Raw genomic sequence first — 24,088 nt, 5'->3', positions numbered from 1 at the left:
CAATCTGGAATCTGACCTGTTGCTTGTATTTCTCTAGGGCAATAACTGTATATTTTATTTTATAACTAATTGCAGTTATGAGCTATTTTACTTTAGAGATCCATGGTAAAGGAGAAAAATTTGTCATTGTCCCCTCATGAATTTTGTGTTTGGAAAATTAAGAGATCTTAAGGACATATAAGGCATTTGGAGTCACGGTGTGCTATGGAATCTAAGCACTATCATTCTGATCATGAGTTCATTAATAGCAGGAATTGGGATCATGCAGCCATTTCCATATAGGTAGTGATAGTGCATGCAGGATGCCTCAGAAATGTTGGGGCATGTCCTTTGCATGTTTTCCTCTCATCTGCCTTTCATTACCCTATTTATCTTCCCATTAACTAATATGGATGAGTGGGTAGATGGGACCACGATTTCCTGGCCCCTCACTTTTGACATTCTGAATACTGTGATGATACCAGAGAAGACTACTGATTAAAAAAACCAAATTATAGAGTGCATTTTAGTGTTGCTGCAAATATTATTGCTTTATATTAGTATCAGGTGGATTTGCTTTTTTCTTGTTACTTTTTATCTTTAGTATGGAATTATATTAATCAGTTATAATTATGATGTAAGATAATGTATATGTCACATATTTTACTGTTCAATATATTGGAAAGCATGCATAGTGATTCATATTGGTGATATACATGAGGTGATCTGCCTGAATAGAGGTGACTGATATAAATATTTATATGAATCAGTGCTTTGTGATATAATTTAGAATTTAAATGTAAGGTGATAAATTATATTTATGCATGAATAGATACCTTGAAAAATATATCTCTTGAAGATGGTGACATTTGACACTAGCTATAGATTTATAGAATAGAGTTAACTACAGTGTATGTAGACATTTAAGTCTATTCTGCATTATGATTACAGCCACTTAAGTCAGGGTCATCTGGGAAAGGACTATCACAAATAACGCACTGACTGTCCATGACCAAAACTCTTAACAGTTCTATAAAACAAAAATAAAACTAATGATTTAGTCTTGTTATAATCATATTTTTATTTAGTTAAAAAGTGACACCAATTTCAAAATGAGATCAGATTTTTTTTTTTGCAAAAGCCATGTAAACCAATTCAATTCTGTGGTAGATTGCTTTATGCATAAATTTGTTTCCATTAATGGCAAGTACACTTCTTTTTCTAAAATATCTGTATGTATAGGAGATATTATAATTAATATTATATCTCATAGTGTAGTTCTGTAAGAACCCGTGGTCTGTCTCTATTTGGGAAGAATTCCATCTGAGATCCTGGAAAGGTGTTGATAGGCAGAATAGAATGCAGGGTGCTAGATAGACTGCTAGCTTGACCAGGTGGGAGACAACTAGGTTAAATGTATGTCTATAACATGCACTGGCTTAAAAATAAATTTTGTCTGAGCCAATAAAAGTTGTTGAAAGTTTATATGTTGGTATCTTTACTATATGGGACACGGTGGGTTAGGACGCTGAGCTTGTCGATTAGAAGGTCGGCAGTTTGGCGGGTTGAATCCCGAGTGCCGCGTAACAGAGTGAGCGCCTGTTACTCATCCCAGCTTCTGCCAACCTAGCAGTTCGAAAGCACGTAAAAATGCAAGTAGAAAAATAGGGACCACTACGGTGGGAAGGTAACAGCGTTCCGTGCGCCTTTGGTGTCTAGTCATACCGGCCACATGACCATAGAGATGTCTTCGGACAAGTGCTGGCTCTTTGGCTTTGAAATGGAGATGAGCACCGGCCCCTAGAGTTGGAAATGACTAGCATGCATGTGCTGTGGAACCTTTACCTTTTTATCTTTAGTATATTAATTATTATTTCGATACTGAAAATGTGTGCTTGCTGAAGTATATTGACAGGAGCAAAGCAGTAAGACCGCCCCATCCTCCGTAAAGTTTTTTTATGGCTGCTTCAAGGTCTTTCCCAAATTGTCTCCATGTATGTGCCTAGACACCTGCTTTGTTTAATTTACAGTTACCTGAAGAGGTATGCATACAGCAGGAGTGTCAAACTTGCCACATCACGTGACGTGTCATGACGTATCGTGACTTTTTCTCCATTGCCAGCAATGGGGTGGGCTGGCAGTTTGACACCCCTGGCATACAGCCTTGGGAAGTTTATAGAGCAATTGTGGTAAACATTCTGGAGGATTTAGACCCCTCCATATTAGATGGGTTGCTTTGCTTGGGTCCTTCAAGTACTTACCCAGCTGTACTGTATATTATTTAGGTTTTTAAATTCCATATTGATGTAAACTTTTTACTGTGGTATATGGAAATGCTTTATTTTAAAATTATTTTTCTCTTTTCCAATTATATATCAATTATCAAGGAAAATTATAAGGAAGAAAAATTAAATGTTAAAAGAACAGTTTTTATAAGAAAATAGAAGAATGTTTTATATATTAGTAAAATCTTTGCTGGAAAAAACTGGAATAAATCAAATTTAAATCATTGCATTTATTTATAAAATGATATTTAAAGGAGCCCAGTGACAATGGACCACTCTTTACTGAGTTAAGTTTCTACATGCGATCTGCTAAACCAGAACTAAGTAAGTAAATCAATTCACTTTTATTCAATAAAACAGTGTGATCATTCTTAAATATAAGAAAAATATAGTATTGAGTTATTGTAATTCATATAGGATTCTAAATGATTATTTTAAGAGTGAATTATAGCCATATAATGATACAATATTGAGTATTTATTGGAAATAATTTTTATAAACTGGATCTAAAATTTGTCCTTTTTTAATACTAGGAATCTAGCTGCTTGAAAAGTGGGAAAGGAATAATAAACAACTGTATTTAAATAATATGCTAAACATGCTAACATCTTGTTAGCTTTTTGCTCATGTAGGGTGCAGTTATATTTAAATTGCTCAAACTAGAACAGGGGTGTCATTGAGGGCCACATCAGCATTGTGGTTGCCCTCGAGCCGGGTGGGTGTGGCCTAGTGGGTGGGTTTAGCTGGGGCAGGCATGGCCTACTGGGTGGGCGTGGCCAGCTTGACATCACTCGCTTCAGGGTGCCTGGGCAGGACTGGGGCAGATCTGAGGGTCTCCGGTGGAGGAGGATGGGACCAGGGCGTGCACTGGGACATGGTCCCTCCCACCCTCCCTCTGTACCTTCCTCCCACTCTCCCTTCCTCCCTCCTTTCCACCCTCCCTTCCTTCCTCTGTTCCTTCCTTTGCCTTCTCATCTCTTTCCTTCCGCCGTGCTCAGGAAGGGGTGATGGGAGGGGGAGAGATTGCCAGCACTAATATGCTGCTGCCGACCATTCCTATACCATGTGGGCAGGTGGGGTGGTCCCATTAAAAGGGATGCCTCGTGGCTGCGAGGCTGGAGGTGCTGGTGGGGGGTGGTGGCACTGATGTACAACCTGGTTGTGTCCATCAAAGCCAGAACGTGCTCAGCCTAAGATCCATTGGAACCAGCAGGGAGATACCCCGCTGCTTCTGTCCTGCCCCTGGGTGTGTGCACAGGAGAAGGCCAATGCCGGCGTCCTGGCTGAAGTCAGCCTGCAGGGCAAGACAGCCAGCAGGGACGCCAGACTCTGCTTGCGTGCACACCTAGGGGGCAGGGTGGGGCTGCTCCGTGGATTTAAAGCTGAGCGCATTCTGGCTTTGATGGATGCAACCAGGTTGTAGATCAGCACCACCCCCACAACCACCAGCACCTCCAGCCTCACAGCCATGAGACATTCCTTTCATCGGCACAGACACACCCACCCACGCGGGATAGCAAGACCGGCAGCAACATGGTCGCGCTGGCAATCTGTCGCCCTCCCATCACCCCTTCCTGAGCATGGAGGAAGGAAAGAGATGCGAAGGAAGGAAGTGTAGCGGAGAGGGGAATTGCTGGGGGATCGACGCTGGTTGGGATTGTCACTGGTTGGGAGGCTTTGCCAGAGCTCTGCAGATTTGGCAGAGGTCGGGTGCTTCGGTGGCCTCCGCAGTGGCTGGCAGCGGGGTGGGGCTCTTGGGGAGAGATTTTTAAAGGGGAAGAGGAGATTGACTGGAGGAAGAAGATTTTATTTTCTCTTTTCTGGAGAGACAAGCCAGAAGGAGGGAGAGTGAGATAGGAAGTTTATTCTCTGGAGAGAGAATAAAAAGCCTTTTCACCAACTTTCGCCAATTTCCCCCCCCCCCAAATTCCTCTCTCTGCTACACTTCCTTCCTTTTCTCCTTCTCATCTCCTTCCTCCATGCTCAGGAAGGGGTGATGGGAGGGGGAAAGATTGCCAGCGCTGCCATGTTGCTGCCGGTCTAGCTATCCCACGTGGGTGGGTGTGTTTGTGCCGATGAAAGGAATGCCTTGTGGCTGTGAGGCTGGAGTTGCTAGTGGGGGGTGGCGCTGATCTACAACCTGGTTGTGTCCATCAAAGCCAGAACGCGTTCAGCCTAAGATCCACTGAAACAGCAAGGAGCTGCCTCGCCACCTCTGCCCCCCCCCCCGGTGTGTGCACAGGAAACGGCCAGCGACAGTGTCCTGGGTGAAGTCAGTCTGCGGGACAAGACAGCCAGCAGGGACGCCAGACTCCACTTGTGTGCGCACCCAGACAACAGTGCGGGGCTGCCCCGTGGATTTAATGCTGAGCGTGTTCTGGCTTTGTTATGCACAACCAAGTTGTAGATGAACACCCAGTCTTCCTGGGCTGGGCTGAGGTGCAGCAGGCCGGTCCTTCGGTCTTTCCAGAGCAGGTCCCCAGGCCTGACGGAACCACATATTGGGCCACATTCGGTCTGCGGACCTTGTGTTTGACATGTCTGCTATAGAAGGAATCAAGGATAAAATGTATAAACATTTAAAAAAATGCAGTACATGTACAGTTTAGATTCTAAGCTTTTCAGTGCCATTAATTTCAGTGAAGGAGAGGTTCCCTGTTTTTAAAAAATATCACCATTCTCTTCTGTTCATATTAAGTTTTAATAGACAGCAATGATAGTTTTCAACCTTATGTGGTAACAAATGTGTATTGAATACTTGTTTTTTTTCAGTTAAAAAATGGATTTCTTCTCACAAACTGAAATATTTAGGCGTACCAAAATATTGGGGTTCTGGCTTGCATCAAAAGAATGGCAAAAGGTATAAACCATTTGTTATTTTAGAATATCAAAGACTTTTTATAATGTAACTTGCATTAATTCCAATTTTCCAAACCCTACAATATTTATTAAAATGAGTCATAATAATGTCAAATGCAGGTCTTTGTCATTTACGTTTATCTTATGATCAACATATTGAGGAATTGGCACAATCTTATATGTATTTTATTGGAAAACTTGGAAGTATGCATTGTGGTCAGTATTAAGTGAATCTTAAGTAATGTTATGATATTCTATTTCATTTAATAAATGTGCTTAGTAGTTCTCAGGAAGTATAAGATACGTTGCTTAACCTTTCCAAGTTAGGTTTATTCCATCAGAATAAAACTAAATATGTTTAAAGAATTCAGGCCAAGTAGTAGGATTTCAACGTCAGCTATTGTTCTTTTGCTTTTCATCTCATGGCCAGAACAGAATAAATAGGCAGTAATCCATTTTGAGTATTACCTAACAACTAAATTACACAAATATCTGTACAAGGAGATAATTGAAAATACCTTGCTAGATATGTGGAATAACAAAATTTGGCTATCATTAAAATTAAACCATTAAGAAAATATCAAACAGGAAATGTACTAATTGAAAGGGTTGTTAATGAGATTAACTGTTCTTTTTGGCTTGTAGTTTAGTGACAAGCATTAAGGTTTTGTTTAAAGAAGACCTCTTCTCTATTGAATTTTTTGATAAGTTATTTAATGAGTGAAAACAACTGTTTTTATTGCTTCCTGGGGGGGGGTGCAATTAAATTGAGATCATGCTTCAGGTGCCACAGAAGTATTGCACAGAAGTTTGGTTAATTAGAATAGCACAGATTCTGCATTTCCCTCAGTCAAGAGACATACTTGATCTCTGTTAAACTTCAGAAATTTGCCTTTAGTATCAGTTGAACTACTATCCTGTTCTGATTTCATTTGTTCCTGTATACTTTCCTGAATTTGTAGAAAATATGGAAGCAGATTTTAAACTTTTCTTTCTTTTTTTTATGCCACTGCACTGCTTGGGAATAGCACCTAGAACCAGTCCTTTTTTTGTAAGAAAAAAGGTGCTGGAACTCAGTGCCCCCTCCCCCCCCGGGCCAGGCCATTCCTTAATTGGCAACCTTTCACTCCCCTCCCAAGCCGGACTTCCATGCTAAGATGGATGGGATGGGAATGGTAGGCATGGTCCCTCTCCACCATTTCGGAGCCAGGGGGGAGTGATGGTGAACGGCTCCACTGCCGCTGTGCGCCGCTGTAGGGGCTTGCTTTCTTTCTTTCAACTGCCTGGGCACAGTCGCCACCTCCTTGTCGTCTGCCAACTCTCCTGTTGCTTGCGCCATGACCGGGTGGCATAAGCCTCCCCCGCCGCCTCCCTCCGCCAGTCCTTTGTCGCCTGTCTCATGGAGAACACAGCAACTCTGTGCAGGGATGCAGAGCAGAGAACAGCAATTGCTTGCTGCCCTGCATTGCCCCACGTCTCCCTTCTGGAAATGGTAGCCGCGTTTCCTGCCGCTTCTGCTCCCGGCGCAGCTCCTCCCTCTTCCTGAAAGCATTTCTTTGCTAACCTGCTTTCCAGCTCTGGTGTGTTTCTCTTCTGCTGCAGGGAAACGGAGTTTGTGGGACTAAAAAAAGTTCAGTCAGACCTTCCAACTCCTTGTGAGATCTTTCCTCCCTCCCCCCACAAGAAGTTGGAAGGTCTGACTGAACTTCTTTTAGTTCCACAAATTCCATTGGAAAAAGGTGCCGGAATGCTGTTCCGTGCATTCTATGACAAAAAAAAAGCCCTGCCTAGAACCTTTGTCATCATAAAAGCTAATCAAGATCAGTCCTGCTTGGTACCATGTTTCCCCGAAAATAAGACCTATCCTGAAAATAAGCCCTAGCTTGATTTTTACGTGTGCGCCTAATATAAGCCCTGTCCCCCAAATAAGCCCTAATTAAGGCCCCGCCCGCTCCATCCCACTGTCTGGTTGCATGAGGTGGGGCGAGGTGCATGTGGGGGTAGAACTGCCCTACACATCCCACACCCGTTTATTTCAGGACTGCCGTAGTCAAGCCACCCATGCCCTGATACCTGCCTTGCCTTGTGGCAGCGGCATCAACAGCCCTGTCCAGAAGAGTCCACATACTTGCTGCCAGTCCACTTCTATGGTTGCTCGCCACCACTCACGTGTGTCACTCCCAGCCTCTGTTTCACCAGCAGAAGTGTCATCCCGGAGCTCCATTCTGGGCTACAGAGGCCTTTTCTGAAGGCCTGTGCCAGCGAAACAGAGGCTGGGGAGCGACACGCTAGAGCAGGGGTGTCAAACTCTATTTCATTGAGGGCCGCATCAGCATTGCGGTTGCCCTCAGGGGGCCGGGTGGGTATGGCCAGGGTGGGCGTGGCCTACTGGGTGGGCGTGGCTAGAGTGTATGGCCTACTGGGTGGGCATGGCCAGCTCTACACTGTTTGCATCAAGGGTGCCTATGAGGGCCTGGGCAGGATTGGGACAGATCTGGGGGTCTCTGGTAGAATGAGAGTCTCTGGGCCAGGGCCAAGGCAGTGGGGGCCGTTCCCTCACTGTTTCCAGGATGGCTTCGCGGGCCACATGAAACCACTTCGCGGGCCGGATCTGGCCCCCAGACCTTGTTTTTGACATGTCTGCGCTAGAGCACTAGCAAGCAGCTTCAGAAGAAATGGGCCATCAGTGGCCATGTGGGCTCCTGCTAAGCGGGGTGCTGGTGCTTCAAGGCAAAGCAAGACAGTGGAAATGACATCCCCCAAAAATAAGACCTATTGCCACTTTTGGAGGCAAAAAATAACAATAAAAAATAAGACCAGGTCTTATTTTGAGAGGAACACGGTATGTAGATGGAAGACCATTAAGAAATACCAGGTCTGGAAATTAAACAGGGAAGTAAAAAAAAAAAAGAACTGGAAGACGTTAGTGGCACACAATTGTTAATTGTTCCTAAAAAGACTCCATGTCTGTACCGTCCTCAAGAGTGAATGTTATTTTTTTGTATGACGTTTTCTATTTCCTGAAATGTATTTTTTTGAAATCAGTTATAGATTTATGGTGATGGACAGATTAGGGAAAGATCTTCAGAAGATATTTGAAGAACAAGGAAAGCAGTTTTCACGCAAAACAGTGTTACAGTTGGGACTGAGAATAGTAAGTTAATGTTTTTCTATGTTAATGTTAGTAGAGACCTCATTGAAATTTATTTTGTTGAATTTTTTTTCTGCCGCTCTTATGTTTTTTAGCTGGATGTTTTGGAATACATTCATGAACATGAATATGTGCACGGAGACATCAAGGCCTCAAATCTTCTCCTGGGCCACAAGATTCCAAATCAGGTAACTTTCAGTGTTTAACCTATTGTTTTAAAGAAAATGGAACTGCTGTGAACCTCAGCAGAAATCTTGCCTTTCTGAATGTGTACAGCGTTAATATTTCTGCTTGACATTTATATCTAGTTAATGTTGTACATTTTTTATTCACTTTGCTGGCAGTTGATCAAATTGGCTATTCTGCCCTGAATAATATTCAAGAGAATGCTTGCAATACAAAATGAATTTCAAATAGCTGTTTGGGGGTGGAAGTTTAAAATTATATACTACACCAGTGAATTACATTTGCTTGTCTGCTTTGTCAATTTTTTATTTCCTTTGTTTGAAGAATCCATCAAGCATAAGTGTTCTGCTACTTGAAAACCTGATTTCTTAACATATTAGTTCAAATCAAATGGTTTACAGAAATGTCTCTACCTGTCCATTTATTATTATCATTTAGTTATAGTAGTCATCATTAGCAAATGAACAATTTCCAGGTTTAGATACTTTTCATCAGATGAATAAGTGAATTTATAGTACTTTTAAGGGAGGTTTTCTGTTTTTGAAAATGAATCCATAGAACTTAGTCACTCTCAAGAGCTTTTACTTGTCTACTTTTCATATTCCCATATAAATTGATAGAAACATTGAGAGGGTTACTTTGTCTCTTCCTTTGGCAAAGGGTCCAAGAGTCACTAGGATTGTTTGATCACCACATCACTTTAGATTTCTTTTTGTTGTTTCTAAACTGGAGGTCAAAGTTTTTCTTTTATATTCACAATTTTTATCACCATTGTATGAATTGTTGATAAAGAATACTATTTCAGAAGATGAGAATTATCTAAAAATGAAAATAATTTCATAAATCAAAGGGAAATGATTGGGTTGTATAGTAAAATTAAAGCAACGTACACACATATATAACATACTCTAAAGACAAATTTTTCGTTGCATTGCAATCAAGAAATAAATTCATAGCAGGAACTCACTTTTCAAAGACACTTTGCCTATTTTAGTGTTTGACATATCCCCTTAGCTTGATTACAATAATTACAATATAATGCAAATATTCTCCAGATTATTGGCTTCCTGGTTAATGGATATTCTGTAACTTGCTAACCTTATGTTGATAAAAAGACACGATCCCTTCTTACATGGTAACTCTTTTGTGAGAACCCATGACCTGCTCATCAAGTCAGAAATTTTACCAGCCCAGGTCTTAAGATTTTTCTATAAGCACAGACTTTTTACAACCTATATTAATTTCCACTTACCAAATTTGGAGCCAGGAAATAAATTTATGTACTTATTTGATTTAGAAGCCACGAAATTCTAGAATGACTTTAAAAATAGAAAATGGTAAAGAAAACTCCCATGGACTGGTTAACAATACCCCATATATCAAAAAGCCATAACCATCAGGGTCCACAAGTGGCCTAGCCCGTAGCCTGGGAGAAACGCCATTTTTAGAAAGCCTGTCATAAAATTATCGAAGTGGGAGCTACACAAATCTCTCAGAGGGCTAGGGCTGCAACAGAGAAGGCCCAGGTCTTGATCTATGCAGTTGTTTGAGGGAGGGAGCACCAATTCTGTCAGATATAACTGGAGGGCAGAAACCATGGGAGATAGGTGGTCCCTTCAATAACCTGATCCAGTGCCATGAAAAGCTTTGTATAGCCAGCAGATTGAATTGGAAAAGAAAGAGAATAGGTCTGGTGCTGAGTTGCTTCTGTAACATTTTGTGAGATGTAAATGAAATTGAGACGTGGTAAAAGCAGCATGAGATTTCAGGTGGGAATTGAAAGCATCCACTGGTAAAAGTGAGCCTTGGTTATTAAAAATAATTCTGAATTAGGTATGTGCTGGTAATACGATATTTAGAATCACCATCTACACCCCTGAGACAATATGTTCTACATCAGATCAATCAGGAACTGGTTAATTATTAAGGCAGGTGCAGATACTATATTGCTCTTTGGTTTTTTTAATATCAATATTAGATTGTTATTGGATTGCAGGTAGGCTTACTTTAACTTGCTTGGGGGTCCTGTTTATAATATTTTGTTTTTATTGAAGTATATAGGATGAATGATTAGGCTTTTAATATTAGGAAGAATCCTTGGACAAAAAAGAGAATACATACTTATATTTGAATGACATTTCCTGACATTAATGATATAATGAGAGCTTGTCAGTATTATATAAATAAACATCTTCTGGTGTGGCTGTTTGTAATTTTTGGATTGATTTTGTTGTGCTTGAAATCTGCACAGGTATACTTGGTAGATTATGGCCTTGCTTTTCGATATTCTCCAGAAGGCAATCACAAGGATTACAAAGAAAACCCCAAACGATGTCATGATGGAACTCTTGAATTTACTAGTATTGATGCACATAAGGGAGTGGGTAAGATTGTTTTTGTTTTTATACATATTCATTCTTCTTAACAAATGAAAGGTAACAAAGTTGTTGAATATATTGGTAAGTCCTCATTACCGAGCACTCATTCAGCAACAGTTTGAAGTTTCAACAGTGCTGAGCAAATGCTACTTGCAACTGGACCTCAAGTATGGGGCCATTGCAGTGCCCCCACAATCATATGATCACAATTCAGGCTCTTGGCAACAGGCTTGCACTTACGACAATTGCAGTTTCCCATGGACAGTTGCAATTTTATGCTCATATGCACCTTCCACCTCTTGATCTTTTTGCAATCTGACTTTGCCATACTCTTCATTCTCTGGCCTTCCTGCATTCACCACGTTCCAGAAAGTACCAGAGTATGAGTGACCATGAGCAAGGCCTTTTAATTCAGGCAACTGTACATAAGATTTATCTGTGCAAAAGATGTTTCAAAAGAAAAATGTTTACCAAAAACAGTTACCCTCTTATGTAACTTGTTTCAGTCAAAGCCTCAATCAGGTCTCATTACATTAAAAATTCCCTTTTTACGTACTGTACTACTTTTCCCTGTGGTCTTAAATTTGTCATGGCAATCTGAAACTTTCCAACCAACCCCTTTTTGGTATAACTGAAATTATAATCCATAGTGTTCTGCCTTTATAGGTTGTAACTACTATTACAATGCAATAAACTTAACTTCTTTTCGTAAAGGAGAACTTCTTAATCATCTTTAAAAGAGATAGGGGTATTAAGTTAATTATTCCTTTTGTTCTTTAATGATACATTTTATAACTATTTTCATCTTCGCTATGAATTAAGCACTTGTTTGTTTTTGTAGCTCCATCAAGACGTGGTGACCTGGAAATTTTGGGTTATTGTATGATCTGCTGGCTTAGTGGTAGTCTGCCTTGGGAAGATAATCTGAAAGATCCAGATTATGTCAAAGAATCAAAAATTAGGTAATTTTAACATATTTAATAACAATACTCTTGGATGTACTCAAACTGCTCAGTATAGATGTGCTTAGATGAAACTAAATAGCATATTTTCATCTTAAAAATCCAAGTGAGATAGGCTTGGCAGATTTAATTGAATCACTTGGTGGAAGTTGGATGACATTCTTATTTCAGCTGTGCATTTACATAGTGCAGCACTATATTGCAACATTGATGGATGGATTTATATACCACTTTACCTTCCGGATCTCAAGGCGGTGTACATAGCACCCTCTCTCCCCGTAGTCCCCATAAAAACTTAGTGAGATTAGTTAAACTGAGATGGAGCAATTGACCTAAAACCAGCCAGTGAGCCTTTGGAATTGAGGGTAGAGCTGAATCTTACAAGAGAGGACAAAAATGCCTAATGTGAAAGAAAAAGAAAGAGGGGACGCGGTGGCTCAGTGGGTTAGGACGCTGAGCTTGTCGATCTGAAGATCGGCAGTTTGGCGGGTCGAATCCCGAGTACCGCGTAGCAGAGTTAGCGCCTGTTACTTGTCCCAGCTTCTGCCAACCTAGCAGTTCGAAAGCATGTAAAAATGCAAGTAGAAAAATAGGGACCACTACGGTGGGAAGGTAACAGCGTTCCGTGCGCCTTTGGCGTCTAGTCATGCTGGCCACATGACCACGGAGATGTCCTCGGACAAGCGCTGGCTCTTCGGCTTTGAAACGGAGATGAGCATCGGCCCCTAGAGTCGGAAACGACTAGCACGCATGTGCGGGGGAACCTTTACCTTTACCTTTAAACAAACAAAAGAGTACTTGTTGAACTAGTACAACAAAATTTGCTATAAATGATGTGCTTCCTGTTGACATTTAGAGATCTTGACAGTTGACTTTTGTACTGTTTTATCTGCAGTCTGAGATAAAGCCAGAAACAATGAAACTAGAAATACTGTGAAGTATTAATGCTGAATGTTGTTATATTATTCTTAAGTGATACGGGCTTTTTGATGTCCTCACTTCCTAACGCTTATTTCATATTACCTTGCAACTGAATTCTAATATGAACAGAAGTGTAGAAGTTGGCTAAATGTTTTACTAACTCTTCTGAATCCTCTTGGGCCCTAAATAAACAGTATTGTATTCTTTTGACAGCTGGAAACATGAGAAGTGAACATAGTTCTAGCTTTCTTATCTGTTGTGTCATCTTGCAATAAAATCTCCATAAAGCCAAATGCTAATGCAATTTTAGTTTGCCAATCATTGTGGTTTGATTTATCCAAAACAAGATATCATGCTTCAGATATCCATCAGAAACTTAATACATCAGGATTTCTATGCTTCTAGGATTTTAATTGTCAGAATGTTTTCAGTCCTTACCCTTAAAAGCTTGATTGCAGCATATTTTATTCAGTAACGGAGTGTAATTTTTAAAAGGTAAAGGTAAAGGTTCCCCCGCACATGCATGCTAGTCGTTTCCGACTCTAGGGGCCGGTGCTCATCTCCGTTTCAAAGCCGAAGAGCCAGCGCTTGTCCGAGGACGTCTCCGTGGTCATGTGGCCGGCATGACTACGGAACGCTGTTACCTTCCCACCGTAGTGGTCCCTATTTTTCTACTTGCATTTTTAGGTGCTTTCGAACTGCTAGGTTGGCAGAAGCTGGGACGAGTAACAGGCGCTCACTCTGCTACGCGGCACTCGGGATTCGACCCGCCAAACTTCCGACCTTCTGATCGACAAGCTCAGCGTCCTAACCCACCGAGCCACCGTGTCCCTTTTTAATTAATTAATTAATTAGCTTAATTAATTAATTAATTAGCTTTATTAATCTTCATTACTGCTATCCGTATAGGTGTGTATTGTATGTACTGTATATATGTTTTTATATATTTGCATCTTGTTTTTTTTCTCCTAGGTATACAGATAACATTTCAGAATTCATGACGAAGTGTTTCACTAAAGAAAATAAACCAGGTAGATAAGAGTCTGCTTAAAATTATCAGTGTCTTTTTTTGGGATTATGTAATAAATTGTCCAAAGAAGTCCTGACATGCAGTTTACAGGCAGAATAAAAAAAAACATGTCTAATAATTATGAATTATACAAGAGCTGCTTGGAAACAGACTTTTTCTCACCTCCCTCACAATATACTTTATTTGAGGTCTCAAAGAAACCTGAAAGGAAAAACAACCCATTTTGCCAACAATACCTGTTTCACCAGCACTGATGCTGTGGTGGCCTATACATTTGCAGGTTTTCTTATTGCACAGAAAAGAGTTATAAATGAAATTATCTCTGATGAAATTGAGGAAAGATAATTTGTTTGCTAGGAAATCCTTTTCTTTTTAGAAAAGATCAGTCAAAAAATCTGACTAGTGGTATTATAAATTTCCCTGTTTAAATCTATTTGCTGATCTTATTTATTTTTAAAAGCATGCTACCATTAAACATAGTTCTGCTTTAAGCTTCACTGTGGTTATTTACGTTAAAATTATTACATTTCAAATGTCAAAAGATTTAAGAGAGAAGCTATTATGGATCTGTTTATCCATACTGTATATCCAGATTCTTTAACATATTTGTCTGTAAACAAGGTTCATGTTACGTATACTATGAAATTTGATATTATTTCTGTGAAACTTCAATATTCCTGAATAAAATGATTCTAGAAAGATTTAAATCACTGCCTCAGGTCTGTTTAGAGCCTGACAAATATGGGAGAAGATGCCCTTTTTCATTTGACAAATCTATCCCCTTTGGAGTTTCTTTTGAAGATGTGAAATTGTCAGGAAAGCTCTCCTTTTGATCCTTCTGTGATATTTATTTGGATCTAGCTATTATACTGATTATCCAAGCAGAATTTTACATATTTTATAAATTCTCTCCAAAAACAAAATAGTTTCTATGACCAGAGAAGAAGATATTTTTCTTACAATATTTGGTTATTAGCTATCACTGTGTAATAATACCTGAATTTTATACTATATTACTCTATTGCTATATGAAAATGTAATTTGACTGATTTAGACTGTTCATTGCTTTCTTTAGCTGAAATAGCCAAGTATATGGAAAAAGTGATGACTCTGTCCTACACTGAAAAACCACCATATCACGAGTTACGAGAAATATTTCTTAAAGGTCTGCAAGACATTGGTCACAAAGATGATGGCGTACTGGATTTTGAAGTTTCATTGAATGGTGATGTTCCGGCAAAGCCTAAGGTCTACTTAATTCAGATTAGTATTTAATGTATCTTGCTTTTGATTGAAATAAGAATGAATGGTTTTATAAATGGGTATCACATAGGTTAAATCAAGACAGTAAAAGAAAAAAAAATGTGTGCATGATACTTGACTGGGCCATGGACTTATTTAAACTTTCCTATAGCTACCCGCAATCCAAAAAACTAGTTCAAATGTGGTTGAAAGATTGTACACAGCTTTAAGGTGGTTCTTTGGTCCTAACATTTTAAAATTAGGGGGAGAACTCCCTACCAAATCAAAAGTTGCTTTTGAAATCCCACTCAGCATGAGTACTTGGGTGGCGAAAGCACTTGCCACAAAATTTTCTTAAGCAGATGTAGAAGGGCTTTTTAAAAGTTTTTTTTTTTTAAAAAAAAAAAACATTTGCCTTGAAATAAGTGTAACAGCATTCCATGTTTCCCCCAAAATAAGACAGGGTTCTTTCTTTTTTTTGCGTCCAAAAGAGGCACCAGCTCTTATTTTCAGGTGGTAGCTTTTCCACTCACCTCCGGCACCACCAGCCCCGCCCAGCCGGTCCACTTCTTCTGCAGCTGAAGGAGCAGCTTTATTCTGCAGCTCAGAATGGAGTTCGGGCCTGCATTTTGCAGTCAGGCCTTTCCGGAAGGCCTCTGCAGCCGATAACCGAGCAATGGATTGCAAAATGCAGGCCTGGCTGCAGAAGAGGCCACAAAAGAAGTGGGCCGGCAAGGAGAGGCCTGGCTGCAAGGTAAGGCGGTGCGGGACTGCTCCACTCCCACATCCCCGCCTTAGGTTGATTTTTAGGTGTGTGCCTCACTCCAAAACTAGGGTTTATTTTTGGGGTGGGGCTTACGTTAGGCCCATCCCCAAAAAATCAAGCTATGGCTTATTTTCTGGGTAGGTCTTACTTTTGGGGAAACACAGTACACGCAGTATCTAATTGTGTGGGTAACCAGTTGTTCATTACTGAAAAACAGAAATTACAACAAAACCTTGAAATGAGTCATCATCCCCAATTATATTTAAGCTTTCAAAGGATTTGATAGTGATACCTATTCAGGCTATCCATGCATTTTGTATCCAGACATGTTTTCCATGCAATTTGTATTGGATGGCAGGATTAATTGATCACCTTAATTATTAAATATATTTTTCAAGTACAGTGATAATTATGTAACTGTGATTTGGAGTTTGTAAATATGAGTCATTCTTGAAATGATAAAATTTCTTTATATAATATGTCACATCAGATAGAAAAAATATTGTACATTTAATGTAGGTCACTCTTTAAAATGAAGGCACTATCAAGTTAAATTTCATCATATATCTCTGTCTTTATCTCACATACTGACTGCTAATATGTGGCCAATTCATGTGAAACCAAGATTTGTTTTTATTTATAAAGAGGGAAATTTACAGTAAATATATTAACAGATATTAAATGATATTTATTATTTGATATGAAATTATTTGGAATGAAAAAATACTGTGTAACCTCACTAAGCAGTTTCCAAACTAGTAGGGATTTTTAGTGATATAGATGGTTAGCCAATTAGTGATTAATTTAAAAACTAAATTTTGCTGAATAATTGTTCTTGCTGGTGTTGAGAATAAAAACTTTGATATACCGTATTTTCTGGCGTATAAGACGACTTTTTAACCCATGAAAATCTTCTCAAAAGTTGGGGGGTCGTCTTATACGCTGGGTCGTCTTATACGCCGGAAATAAAACATAAATCAGTCGAGCGTCCCCGTTCTTGCAAAGCAACTTCAAGCCTCCTTAGTCCAGTCCCCCCTCCATCGTGACTCTCCCTTCCCACCCCCAAAAGCCTCTAAGCCCCTTCCCCTCCCCCTTGCAAACGCCAGACCCCAGGAGCGGCATGAAGCCCCTCCCCCTCACCCAAGCGGCATCTGAGCATAAGCAGAGCGCGCCCTGCTACCCGCTATCTCTCCCGGCAGACGCCCGCATCCGGCCTCGCAACCAGCCGCAGAAGCCCGCGCCCGGCTTTCCTTCCCCCCACCCGCACCCGGCTACCGGTTCCTGGGTCCCGGCCCTAGCCGCGGGCCAGCTTGCCAGCGACCAGGCCGATGGACTCCCGGCCGCCAGACGCTGCGCTTTGGGAGACGCTCCCTGGCAGATCGGGGAGGGAGCGCCCACCCGCCGCCAGGCCGTTCCAAGTTTGGGGAACTTCCGGGGACTTCCGGCGGGCCGGGGAAGAGCGTGCCTGCCAGCCCGTTCCAGGAACTTCCGGGGACTTCCGGCGGGCCTGGCGCCCCTCTCGCCCGCAGACCACGCAGCGGCCCTCGCCAGCCGGCCTCGGCATGGCCGCCCCAAGCCCACCTCTCCAGCGGGTCTTCCGAGCCCACCTGGCTGACCGCCTCCTGGGCGGGGCTTGGCTCCAGACACGCGGCTGCTCCGTCTGCAAATGTGCTCTCAGATGGGTGGGTGGAAGGAAAAGCCCCTTTGGGCTTCAAAAGGGAGGCTTTGCACCATCTGCATCAGACGGGGATGAATCGGGCTTGTGTCGGACACTTGGCAACTGGCATGTAAGTATTTTCCGGCGTATAAGACGAAAAACCTTAAAAATCTTAAAAGTCGGGGGTCGTCTTATACGCCGGGTCGTCTTATACGCTGGAAAATACGGTAAATTTGAATTTGAAAAATATTGATGATCAGCAGTGATGATCTCTCAAAAAGAAATATTCTGATATATGAATCTATTTGAAACTCACCCTTTTGTTATGACAATTTAGCAGGGAAAACATCCCCCCCCCATAACCTAAGCCAGAGGTCCCCAACCTTTTGACCACCAGGGACCAGCTCCGCGGAGAAAGCTTTTTCCACAGACTGGAGAGTGTGTGGTTTTGTGTGCTGTCTGCATCCCACGGATGGGGCTTTGCTTGTTTGTGCAGACTGGTTGCTGGCATGCTGCGGCCCAGTACCAGTCCACGGACCGGGGGTTGGGGACCTCTGACTTCTGTATGTTTAGAATGCTTTTTAAATATCTAGGGAACTAGGGTCCATATCCCAGTCAACCATGAAGTTTACTATTAAATATATACCAAATGAGACACTGGTGGCAGTGTACTTCATGACAAGAGCAGCAATATCAAGTAGGCACTTATGCTTTAGATAATAGAATATGAAAAGAAGGATTTTTTAAAAGTCATATCTTTTAAGAATTCTGCTCCCAAGCTCATGAAGAGCTTTTAACAGTCAGCACCTGCACTTTAGATAAAGGCTGAAAATAAGCTAGGAAATTGACAAAGTTACAGATGTAAAGTGATGGTAATCCCATTTTTTGCTAATGGTTATTTTGTTCGGTTATTTTGCATTAATTGCTTAATCCAAGTCTCATTCAAGACCAGCATTGTAAAAAAATAAGGTAGTCCTCCAGTTACGACCTCAATTGAGCCCAAAATTTGTCACTAACGGAAACATTTGTTAAGTGAATTTTGCCCCATTTTATGCCCTTTCTTGCTGCAATCGTTAAGTGAATCGCTGCAGTTGTTAGTGACCTGGTTGTTAAGTGAATATGGCGTCCCCAATGACTTTGCTTGTCCGAAGGTCACAAAAACTGATCACATGACCCCGGGACACTGAAACATCATAAAAATGAACCAGTTGCCAAGCATTCAAATTGTGATCATGGGACTAAGGGGATGCTGCAATGGTTGAAAGTGTGAAAAGCGGTTAGGAGTCACTTTTTTTCAGTGCCATTGTAATGAACAGTCACTAAATGAGCTGTTGTAAGTCGAGGAATACCTGTACACTACAGTGTCCACCATAGCATTTACAGGGAATGCTGGGACGAGGCTGCCAAGGTAGCCATTGCTTCTAATGTAGCCATTTCCAGTAAGAACGTGAATGAAAGAGCTGAATGTCTCCAGTTGAAGATGCCTATCTCAAATGTACAGGTAGTCCTTGAGTTATGACCACAATTGTGAGCTGAGTTTCTGTCACTGGGTGATCTCGTAAAGCATGACATCATGTGACCGCCTCGCTTCCAGCGATCGTTATGTGAGGACTCACCCCGATCCAAACCCTGTGGCTGCTTGTCACACTGCAGCTCAGCGGCTTCGTCATGTGTGGCAGCCCTGGGACTGCAAGAAGCCTCATAGCTGCTGCCGTGTGAAGCCCAGTCTCAGTCACCTTGCTGTCTTGCGTTCTGAGGCCCCTGTTGCTCTGTGCTCTGCCACCCAATGTGATCTTTGCCATCTTCTTGCTTCCGCTGCTGGCAAAGTATTTCGAGCCTTAATGAGGCAGCTGTTGGCCACATGAGGCCATCCCATCCTCCCCAAGCCCCCATAAGGAAACCACCAAGAGCAACTTGGACAACAAAGCCTTATGTGGCCAGTGAGAACAAGATGGCAAAGGTCAGCTAGGGTGGCAGAGGTGGCAGAGTGCAGGGGGCAAAAGGGCAGAGACGGGGGAGAGATAGGCAGGTGGGGGAGTCGAAACATCCCTGTGTAAGCGATGGCAGGCTGCCGAGGGCCTGAAAGGGGGCGCTGCAACAGCCATAACTTTGGGAAACAGTTCTCAGTCCCTGCATTCAGCATTGCTGTAACTTTGAGCAGTCACTGAACAAACGGTCAGGTGTTACAAAGCAAGGAGCACCTTGTGAGCCTAATGGGATTGCAGCTTTGCAGCCAAATGAATAGAATGTCTATCAGATGAAAAATTTGATTTACAAAGGAGGTAACTGGAAACATGAATTCTTTTAAGCATTTCAGGGAACTCGCAGCTTGCTTCCTATTCTTACTTTACGCTTTGGGCTTTCTGTATTCTTGATTAGCATGTGAAATGAAAAAAAAATTAGAAATTGTTGTCTTAATATAGTTCCAAGGTCTAACTTGATAGATTTTGTGTACTGAGGTCTTCATTTCTACTGTGTCAGTTTAATTGTGCTTTGTAGAAGAAAAATTGTAAAAGCATTTATTTAGTTTATAATTGGAAAAGAGACCCAGTTAATAAAAATAGAGTAGAATTCTTTAGAGTAAGTTCCTAATGCATAAAATGTAACTCTCTTTTAAAATGATGATGCTTTGGTAAAAACCTGCCTTATGTGTCATGAATGCTCCTTTTCAAATGAGGCAGGCTATTACAAAGATAGGTAGAAAGAATCGATAAGCCTTGTAGCAAGAAAGAATTATTCTGATGATTCCAAGGATTTTTTCCTTTATGATCCCATAAAGACTTGCATAACAATTCTTTGGTTTGTTCACACACTTTTTCTCACCTGAACAAATGTCCTTCTGTTTTTGAAGAAGATCTTGTATAAAGTTATATATATATATATATATATATATATATATATATATATATATGCCACCATTTTTCAGGTTCTGAAATAAACAATAGCTAAATCTGAAAGAAAGGGTAGGAGTGTACAGGCTTAAGGATGCTCAGGCTCCTAACTCAGTAGGAGATTGGCTAGATTGCCATATTCCTTAGCCCTCAGACAAGTATATGATGAACTACCCCCCCCCCAATGAGCTCCTGCAGAATATTATATTTTTAACTGGTATATAGCTGCATTCCTATACATACCTGCTAGGGAACAAACTCCAGTAATGACATCGTTTTGATTATGCATAGGACTGCACAATACATTTTTCAATTTCGATATTGGCTAGGAATCTATTCCAAGTTGAACCTCAAAACTGCATTCTGTTGGGGACAGATGATGATGCCATATCATAATGGCTAGTAAATTGAGAAATAGTAGAAACAGTTGCTGCCCAGCTAATTGAAATTGGTTACAGAGGGAGTTATGCATCTTCTCTATTGTGCATTTTAAGTGATTCTGGTTCTGGGATTTATTAATGAGAGTGCATTCCCTACTAGGCTTAAATTTAATTCACTTTCATATGAAATGGATGATGTTACTGTAACATTTACCTTTGTTCAGTTAACTTCTTCCAAAAGAGAAGATTCCTTCATTTTCATGCAGTAAAAACATTAATTGCGCTTGTAAAACTGCTCAAGCCGTGGAATATGCTTAGTGATGAGCCCATTGACGATATTTGATAACAACTAGAAAACATTTGAACTGAAATAAATATGAATTAGTAATTCATAGTTTGCTGTGCACTCTGCATCAGACTTGAGTGTTGCCTCTGTCAAGAGAACAATGCTATTTTTCTTGCTATCTAGCTGGTCTGGATCAAGATTAAGATTGTGCCTTTCACTTGTATAAGCTGGGAAACTATTTTAGTGTGGAAAGTATTGAGTAGCTGCTTTCATAGTAAGTCTTTTTTTTTTTTAAAAAAAAGCACAGCTCTATTCCCGTTTGACAGGAAGAATGCATTTATACCCTGTATATAAAAGCAATGCCGTGGTAAAATAGTCCTCCTTAATTTTGGTGAGAGCAAGCCAAAGTGTCTGTGTTTATTGCTGCCTAATGCATCACAAATCTGCTGACATGCTAACCTTGGAGTTTGGGTTGGTGTTAATCAGGCCTATGCACCGGCAAGAAAGAATGTACCTAATGCACTCCATCAGACCCTTTTGCATATGGAAGTTCTCCCAGGGGAGCTGCCCTGTGCCAGCTGAAGGTTACCTGCCCACTGCAGTTATTGTATATAATTATCGAACCAATCTGTTCAGCCCAGCAGGGTTTGGATGGTAATCATGAAGCAACACTTGGGAAAGATGTAATGCACTCTCCCCTTTTCTCGTCGGCTCTATAAGCTTGTAACCACTTCAGCTAGTTCACTGTGGATATACTTTGATCAAACTTACCAAAAAAAAGTGAGTGGAAGTTTAATCCTAATTTTTATGCTGATAGGCTAAGACCATTGAAAACCATTTTGGCTTCTGAACATATATATAACACAATTCCAGTTTCGTTTGAAGTACCGTATTTTTCGGACCATAAGATGCACTTTTTCCCCCAAAAGTGTGGGGGGGAAACAAGGATGCGTCTTATGGTCCGAAGGTGATCCGTATGGCCAGCCCCAACCTCCGCAAGTGGAAAGCAAGGGAGATTGCCAGGAGCACGAATCGGCACGTGCTGAGAAACGCCGATCTCACGCAGGCTGAAACGGGAGTGAGGCAGATTGCCAGAAATGCGAATCGGCTGATCTCGCGCTGCTGCAATCTGCTTCGTTTCAGCTTGCTTTCTCTTGTAGCAAGGGAATCTGAAACCGAGCGAGGGAGTTTGCAGGAGCGTTAGATCGGCCGATTCGCATTTCTGGCAATCTCCCTCACTCCGTTTCAGCTTGCTTTTTCTTGTAGCAAGAGAAGCTGAAACCGAGCGAGGGAGTTTGCAGGAGTGCGAGATCAGCCGATTCGCATTTCTGGCAATCTGCCTCACTCCGTTTCAGCTTGCTTTCTGCAAGAGAAAGCCGGCCTGCAGGGCCGCCTCCGCGGGTACTGCTCTAATGCAGAGAGGGAAGGACGAAGAGGGAGGGAAGGAACGAAGGAAGGAAGGGACAATGGGAGAGGGAGGGAGAGAAAGAGGGAGAGAGAGAAGGAGAAAGATTTTTTTTCTTTTCCTGCTCTAAAAACTGGGTGCGTCTTATGGTCCGGTGCGTCTTACGGTCCGAAAAATACGGTATATTGTCCTCTCTGCATTTACAAAGGGGTCTAACCCTGATCCATTTCTGGTCGAGAAGCAGGTCTCGCGGTGGAGGGTAAGGGAATAACAACAACATTGTAACCAAATAAATCTGAAAGTTTTTAGAAATCTCTTCTAAAATAATAATTTTTTAAAAAAAACAAATCCCAGGAAGTATTAGCATTTTATTTATTTATTTTCTTTCTTTTCTAATTGGAATGCTTTCAAATTATTAAAAATCAGTATGTGGTTTTTTTTTTAATTTAAATTTAGATTACTATAACTGGGTCTGGAGGTTAAGGAAAAGAGGCTGGCAGTGGTGGCTACTTGAAATTCAACTTTTGGGATTCACTGGCTGTATCTTGAATTTTGATCTTAAATAATAAATGAATGTTTCCAGTTTGTGTGATTTTTACATGATCTATAATTCTACAGTAGTTATATAGTTGTGTTAAAAATAATTTCAAAATAATACTGGGATATGTATTTCTTTTTCATTATTTCAGTATGATATTTCACTATTCTGAAAATATGAAATATAGCGAATATCTAAATTCTTACAGAAATGTGTGTAAAGCCTGAATTTCTTAAGCAACTTAGCAGAGAGTGTCTGCAATTTGTACAAGACAATCACGTAAAATAAAATTTCAGAATAAAGGGAACTGCTTAGGCGGTGCAAGAAGCAAATTTTGTATGCCTAAGAAATATTGTTGTATGGAAGACCCGCTCTCAATATGCTGTTGTAATTGTACCTGATTACTGTAAACTACATTCTTGTTGCTGAATAGACTAAAATAGATTCGTGCAGGAACCTGTACAAAATAAGATATTAAAAATCATAGCATGATTCCTAAGATAACATGCTTTTTCTGTTAAAAGCTTTTTGAGTTAATTACTGAGAGGGTAGAAAACTTTGATAGAGAAATATGGTTAGCAATTTTGCGTATGGCATTATCATTTGTTTATCTTGCCTGGGTGCATTTTTTTTCTGTTTTGATTTGGACGATAGACAAAAAGAAAATTAGTTGCTGCATCAGGGACAGCTACTGCTGATGAGGACAATGCCGAAATAGCTGTCGACGGTGTGAAAAATACCAAAAGAAGAAAACCTGCATCACCGAGTAAGTCAAACATTCTTATTAGTATTTGTCACTGATCTGTCGCTGAGGAAAAAGTCAAAGATGTTTAAATTCTACAACAAATGCATCTACTTTGTTGGATAACGTGGAAAAAGAAAGATTGTCAGCTATCTGCCATTAGCAAATGTGAAATATATTTATTGCTCATCATATAAAACTGATGACAGTTAGTTGATGAAAGTTGTTGGCGGTGGCTCGCTGCCCCTTTTCCCACCATTTATTTTCCCCTCTTCATTTTTATCCTCACCTATCTTGTCCAATTCACTGTCAGGAAGTGCTGACTCCCCACGACCAATTCATCACAGCAGGTTGCAGCCAGAGGCTAGCAGCAGCAGCAGCAGCAGTAGCAGCAGCAGCAGCAGTCATTTGCAACAGTGAGTGCAGTTAC

At 41.0% G+C, this 24,088-nt stretch overlaps 1 protein-coding gene across 1 annotated transcript in view; it reads left to right on the top strand.

Moving 5' to 3' along the window:
- Positions 1–24,088, top strand: part of VRK1 (VRK serine/threonine kinase 1) — a 34,550-nt gene that overhangs the window by 5,790 nt on the left and 4,672 nt on the right. The window contains exons 4-12 of the mRNA XM_083349261.1: positions 2,519–2,588; positions 5,037–5,124; positions 8,169–8,277; positions 8,370–8,462; positions 10,712–10,844; positions 11,680–11,800; positions 13,694–13,752; positions 14,827–14,999; positions 23,571–23,682. Coding sequence (XP_083205387.1) covers positions 2,519–2,588; positions 5,037–5,124; positions 8,169–8,277; positions 8,370–8,462; positions 10,712–10,844; positions 11,680–11,800; positions 13,694–13,752; positions 14,827–14,999; positions 23,571–23,682 — 958 coding nt within the window. The remainder of the gene's footprint in view (positions 1–2,518; positions 2,589–5,036; positions 5,125–8,168; positions 8,278–8,369; positions 8,463–10,711; positions 10,845–11,679; positions 11,801–13,693; positions 13,753–14,826; positions 15,000–23,570; positions 23,683–24,088) is intronic.

Source organism: Vipera ursinii (assembly GCF_947247035.1).
Source record: "Vipera ursinii genome assembly, chromosome: 1".
NCBI classification, from domain to species: Eukaryota; Metazoa; Chordata; class Lepidosauria; order Squamata; family Viperidae; genus Vipera; species Vipera ursinii.
The sequence above is the reverse complement of the archived record's forward strand: the minus strand, read 5'-3'. Positions and strand labels throughout refer to the sequence as shown.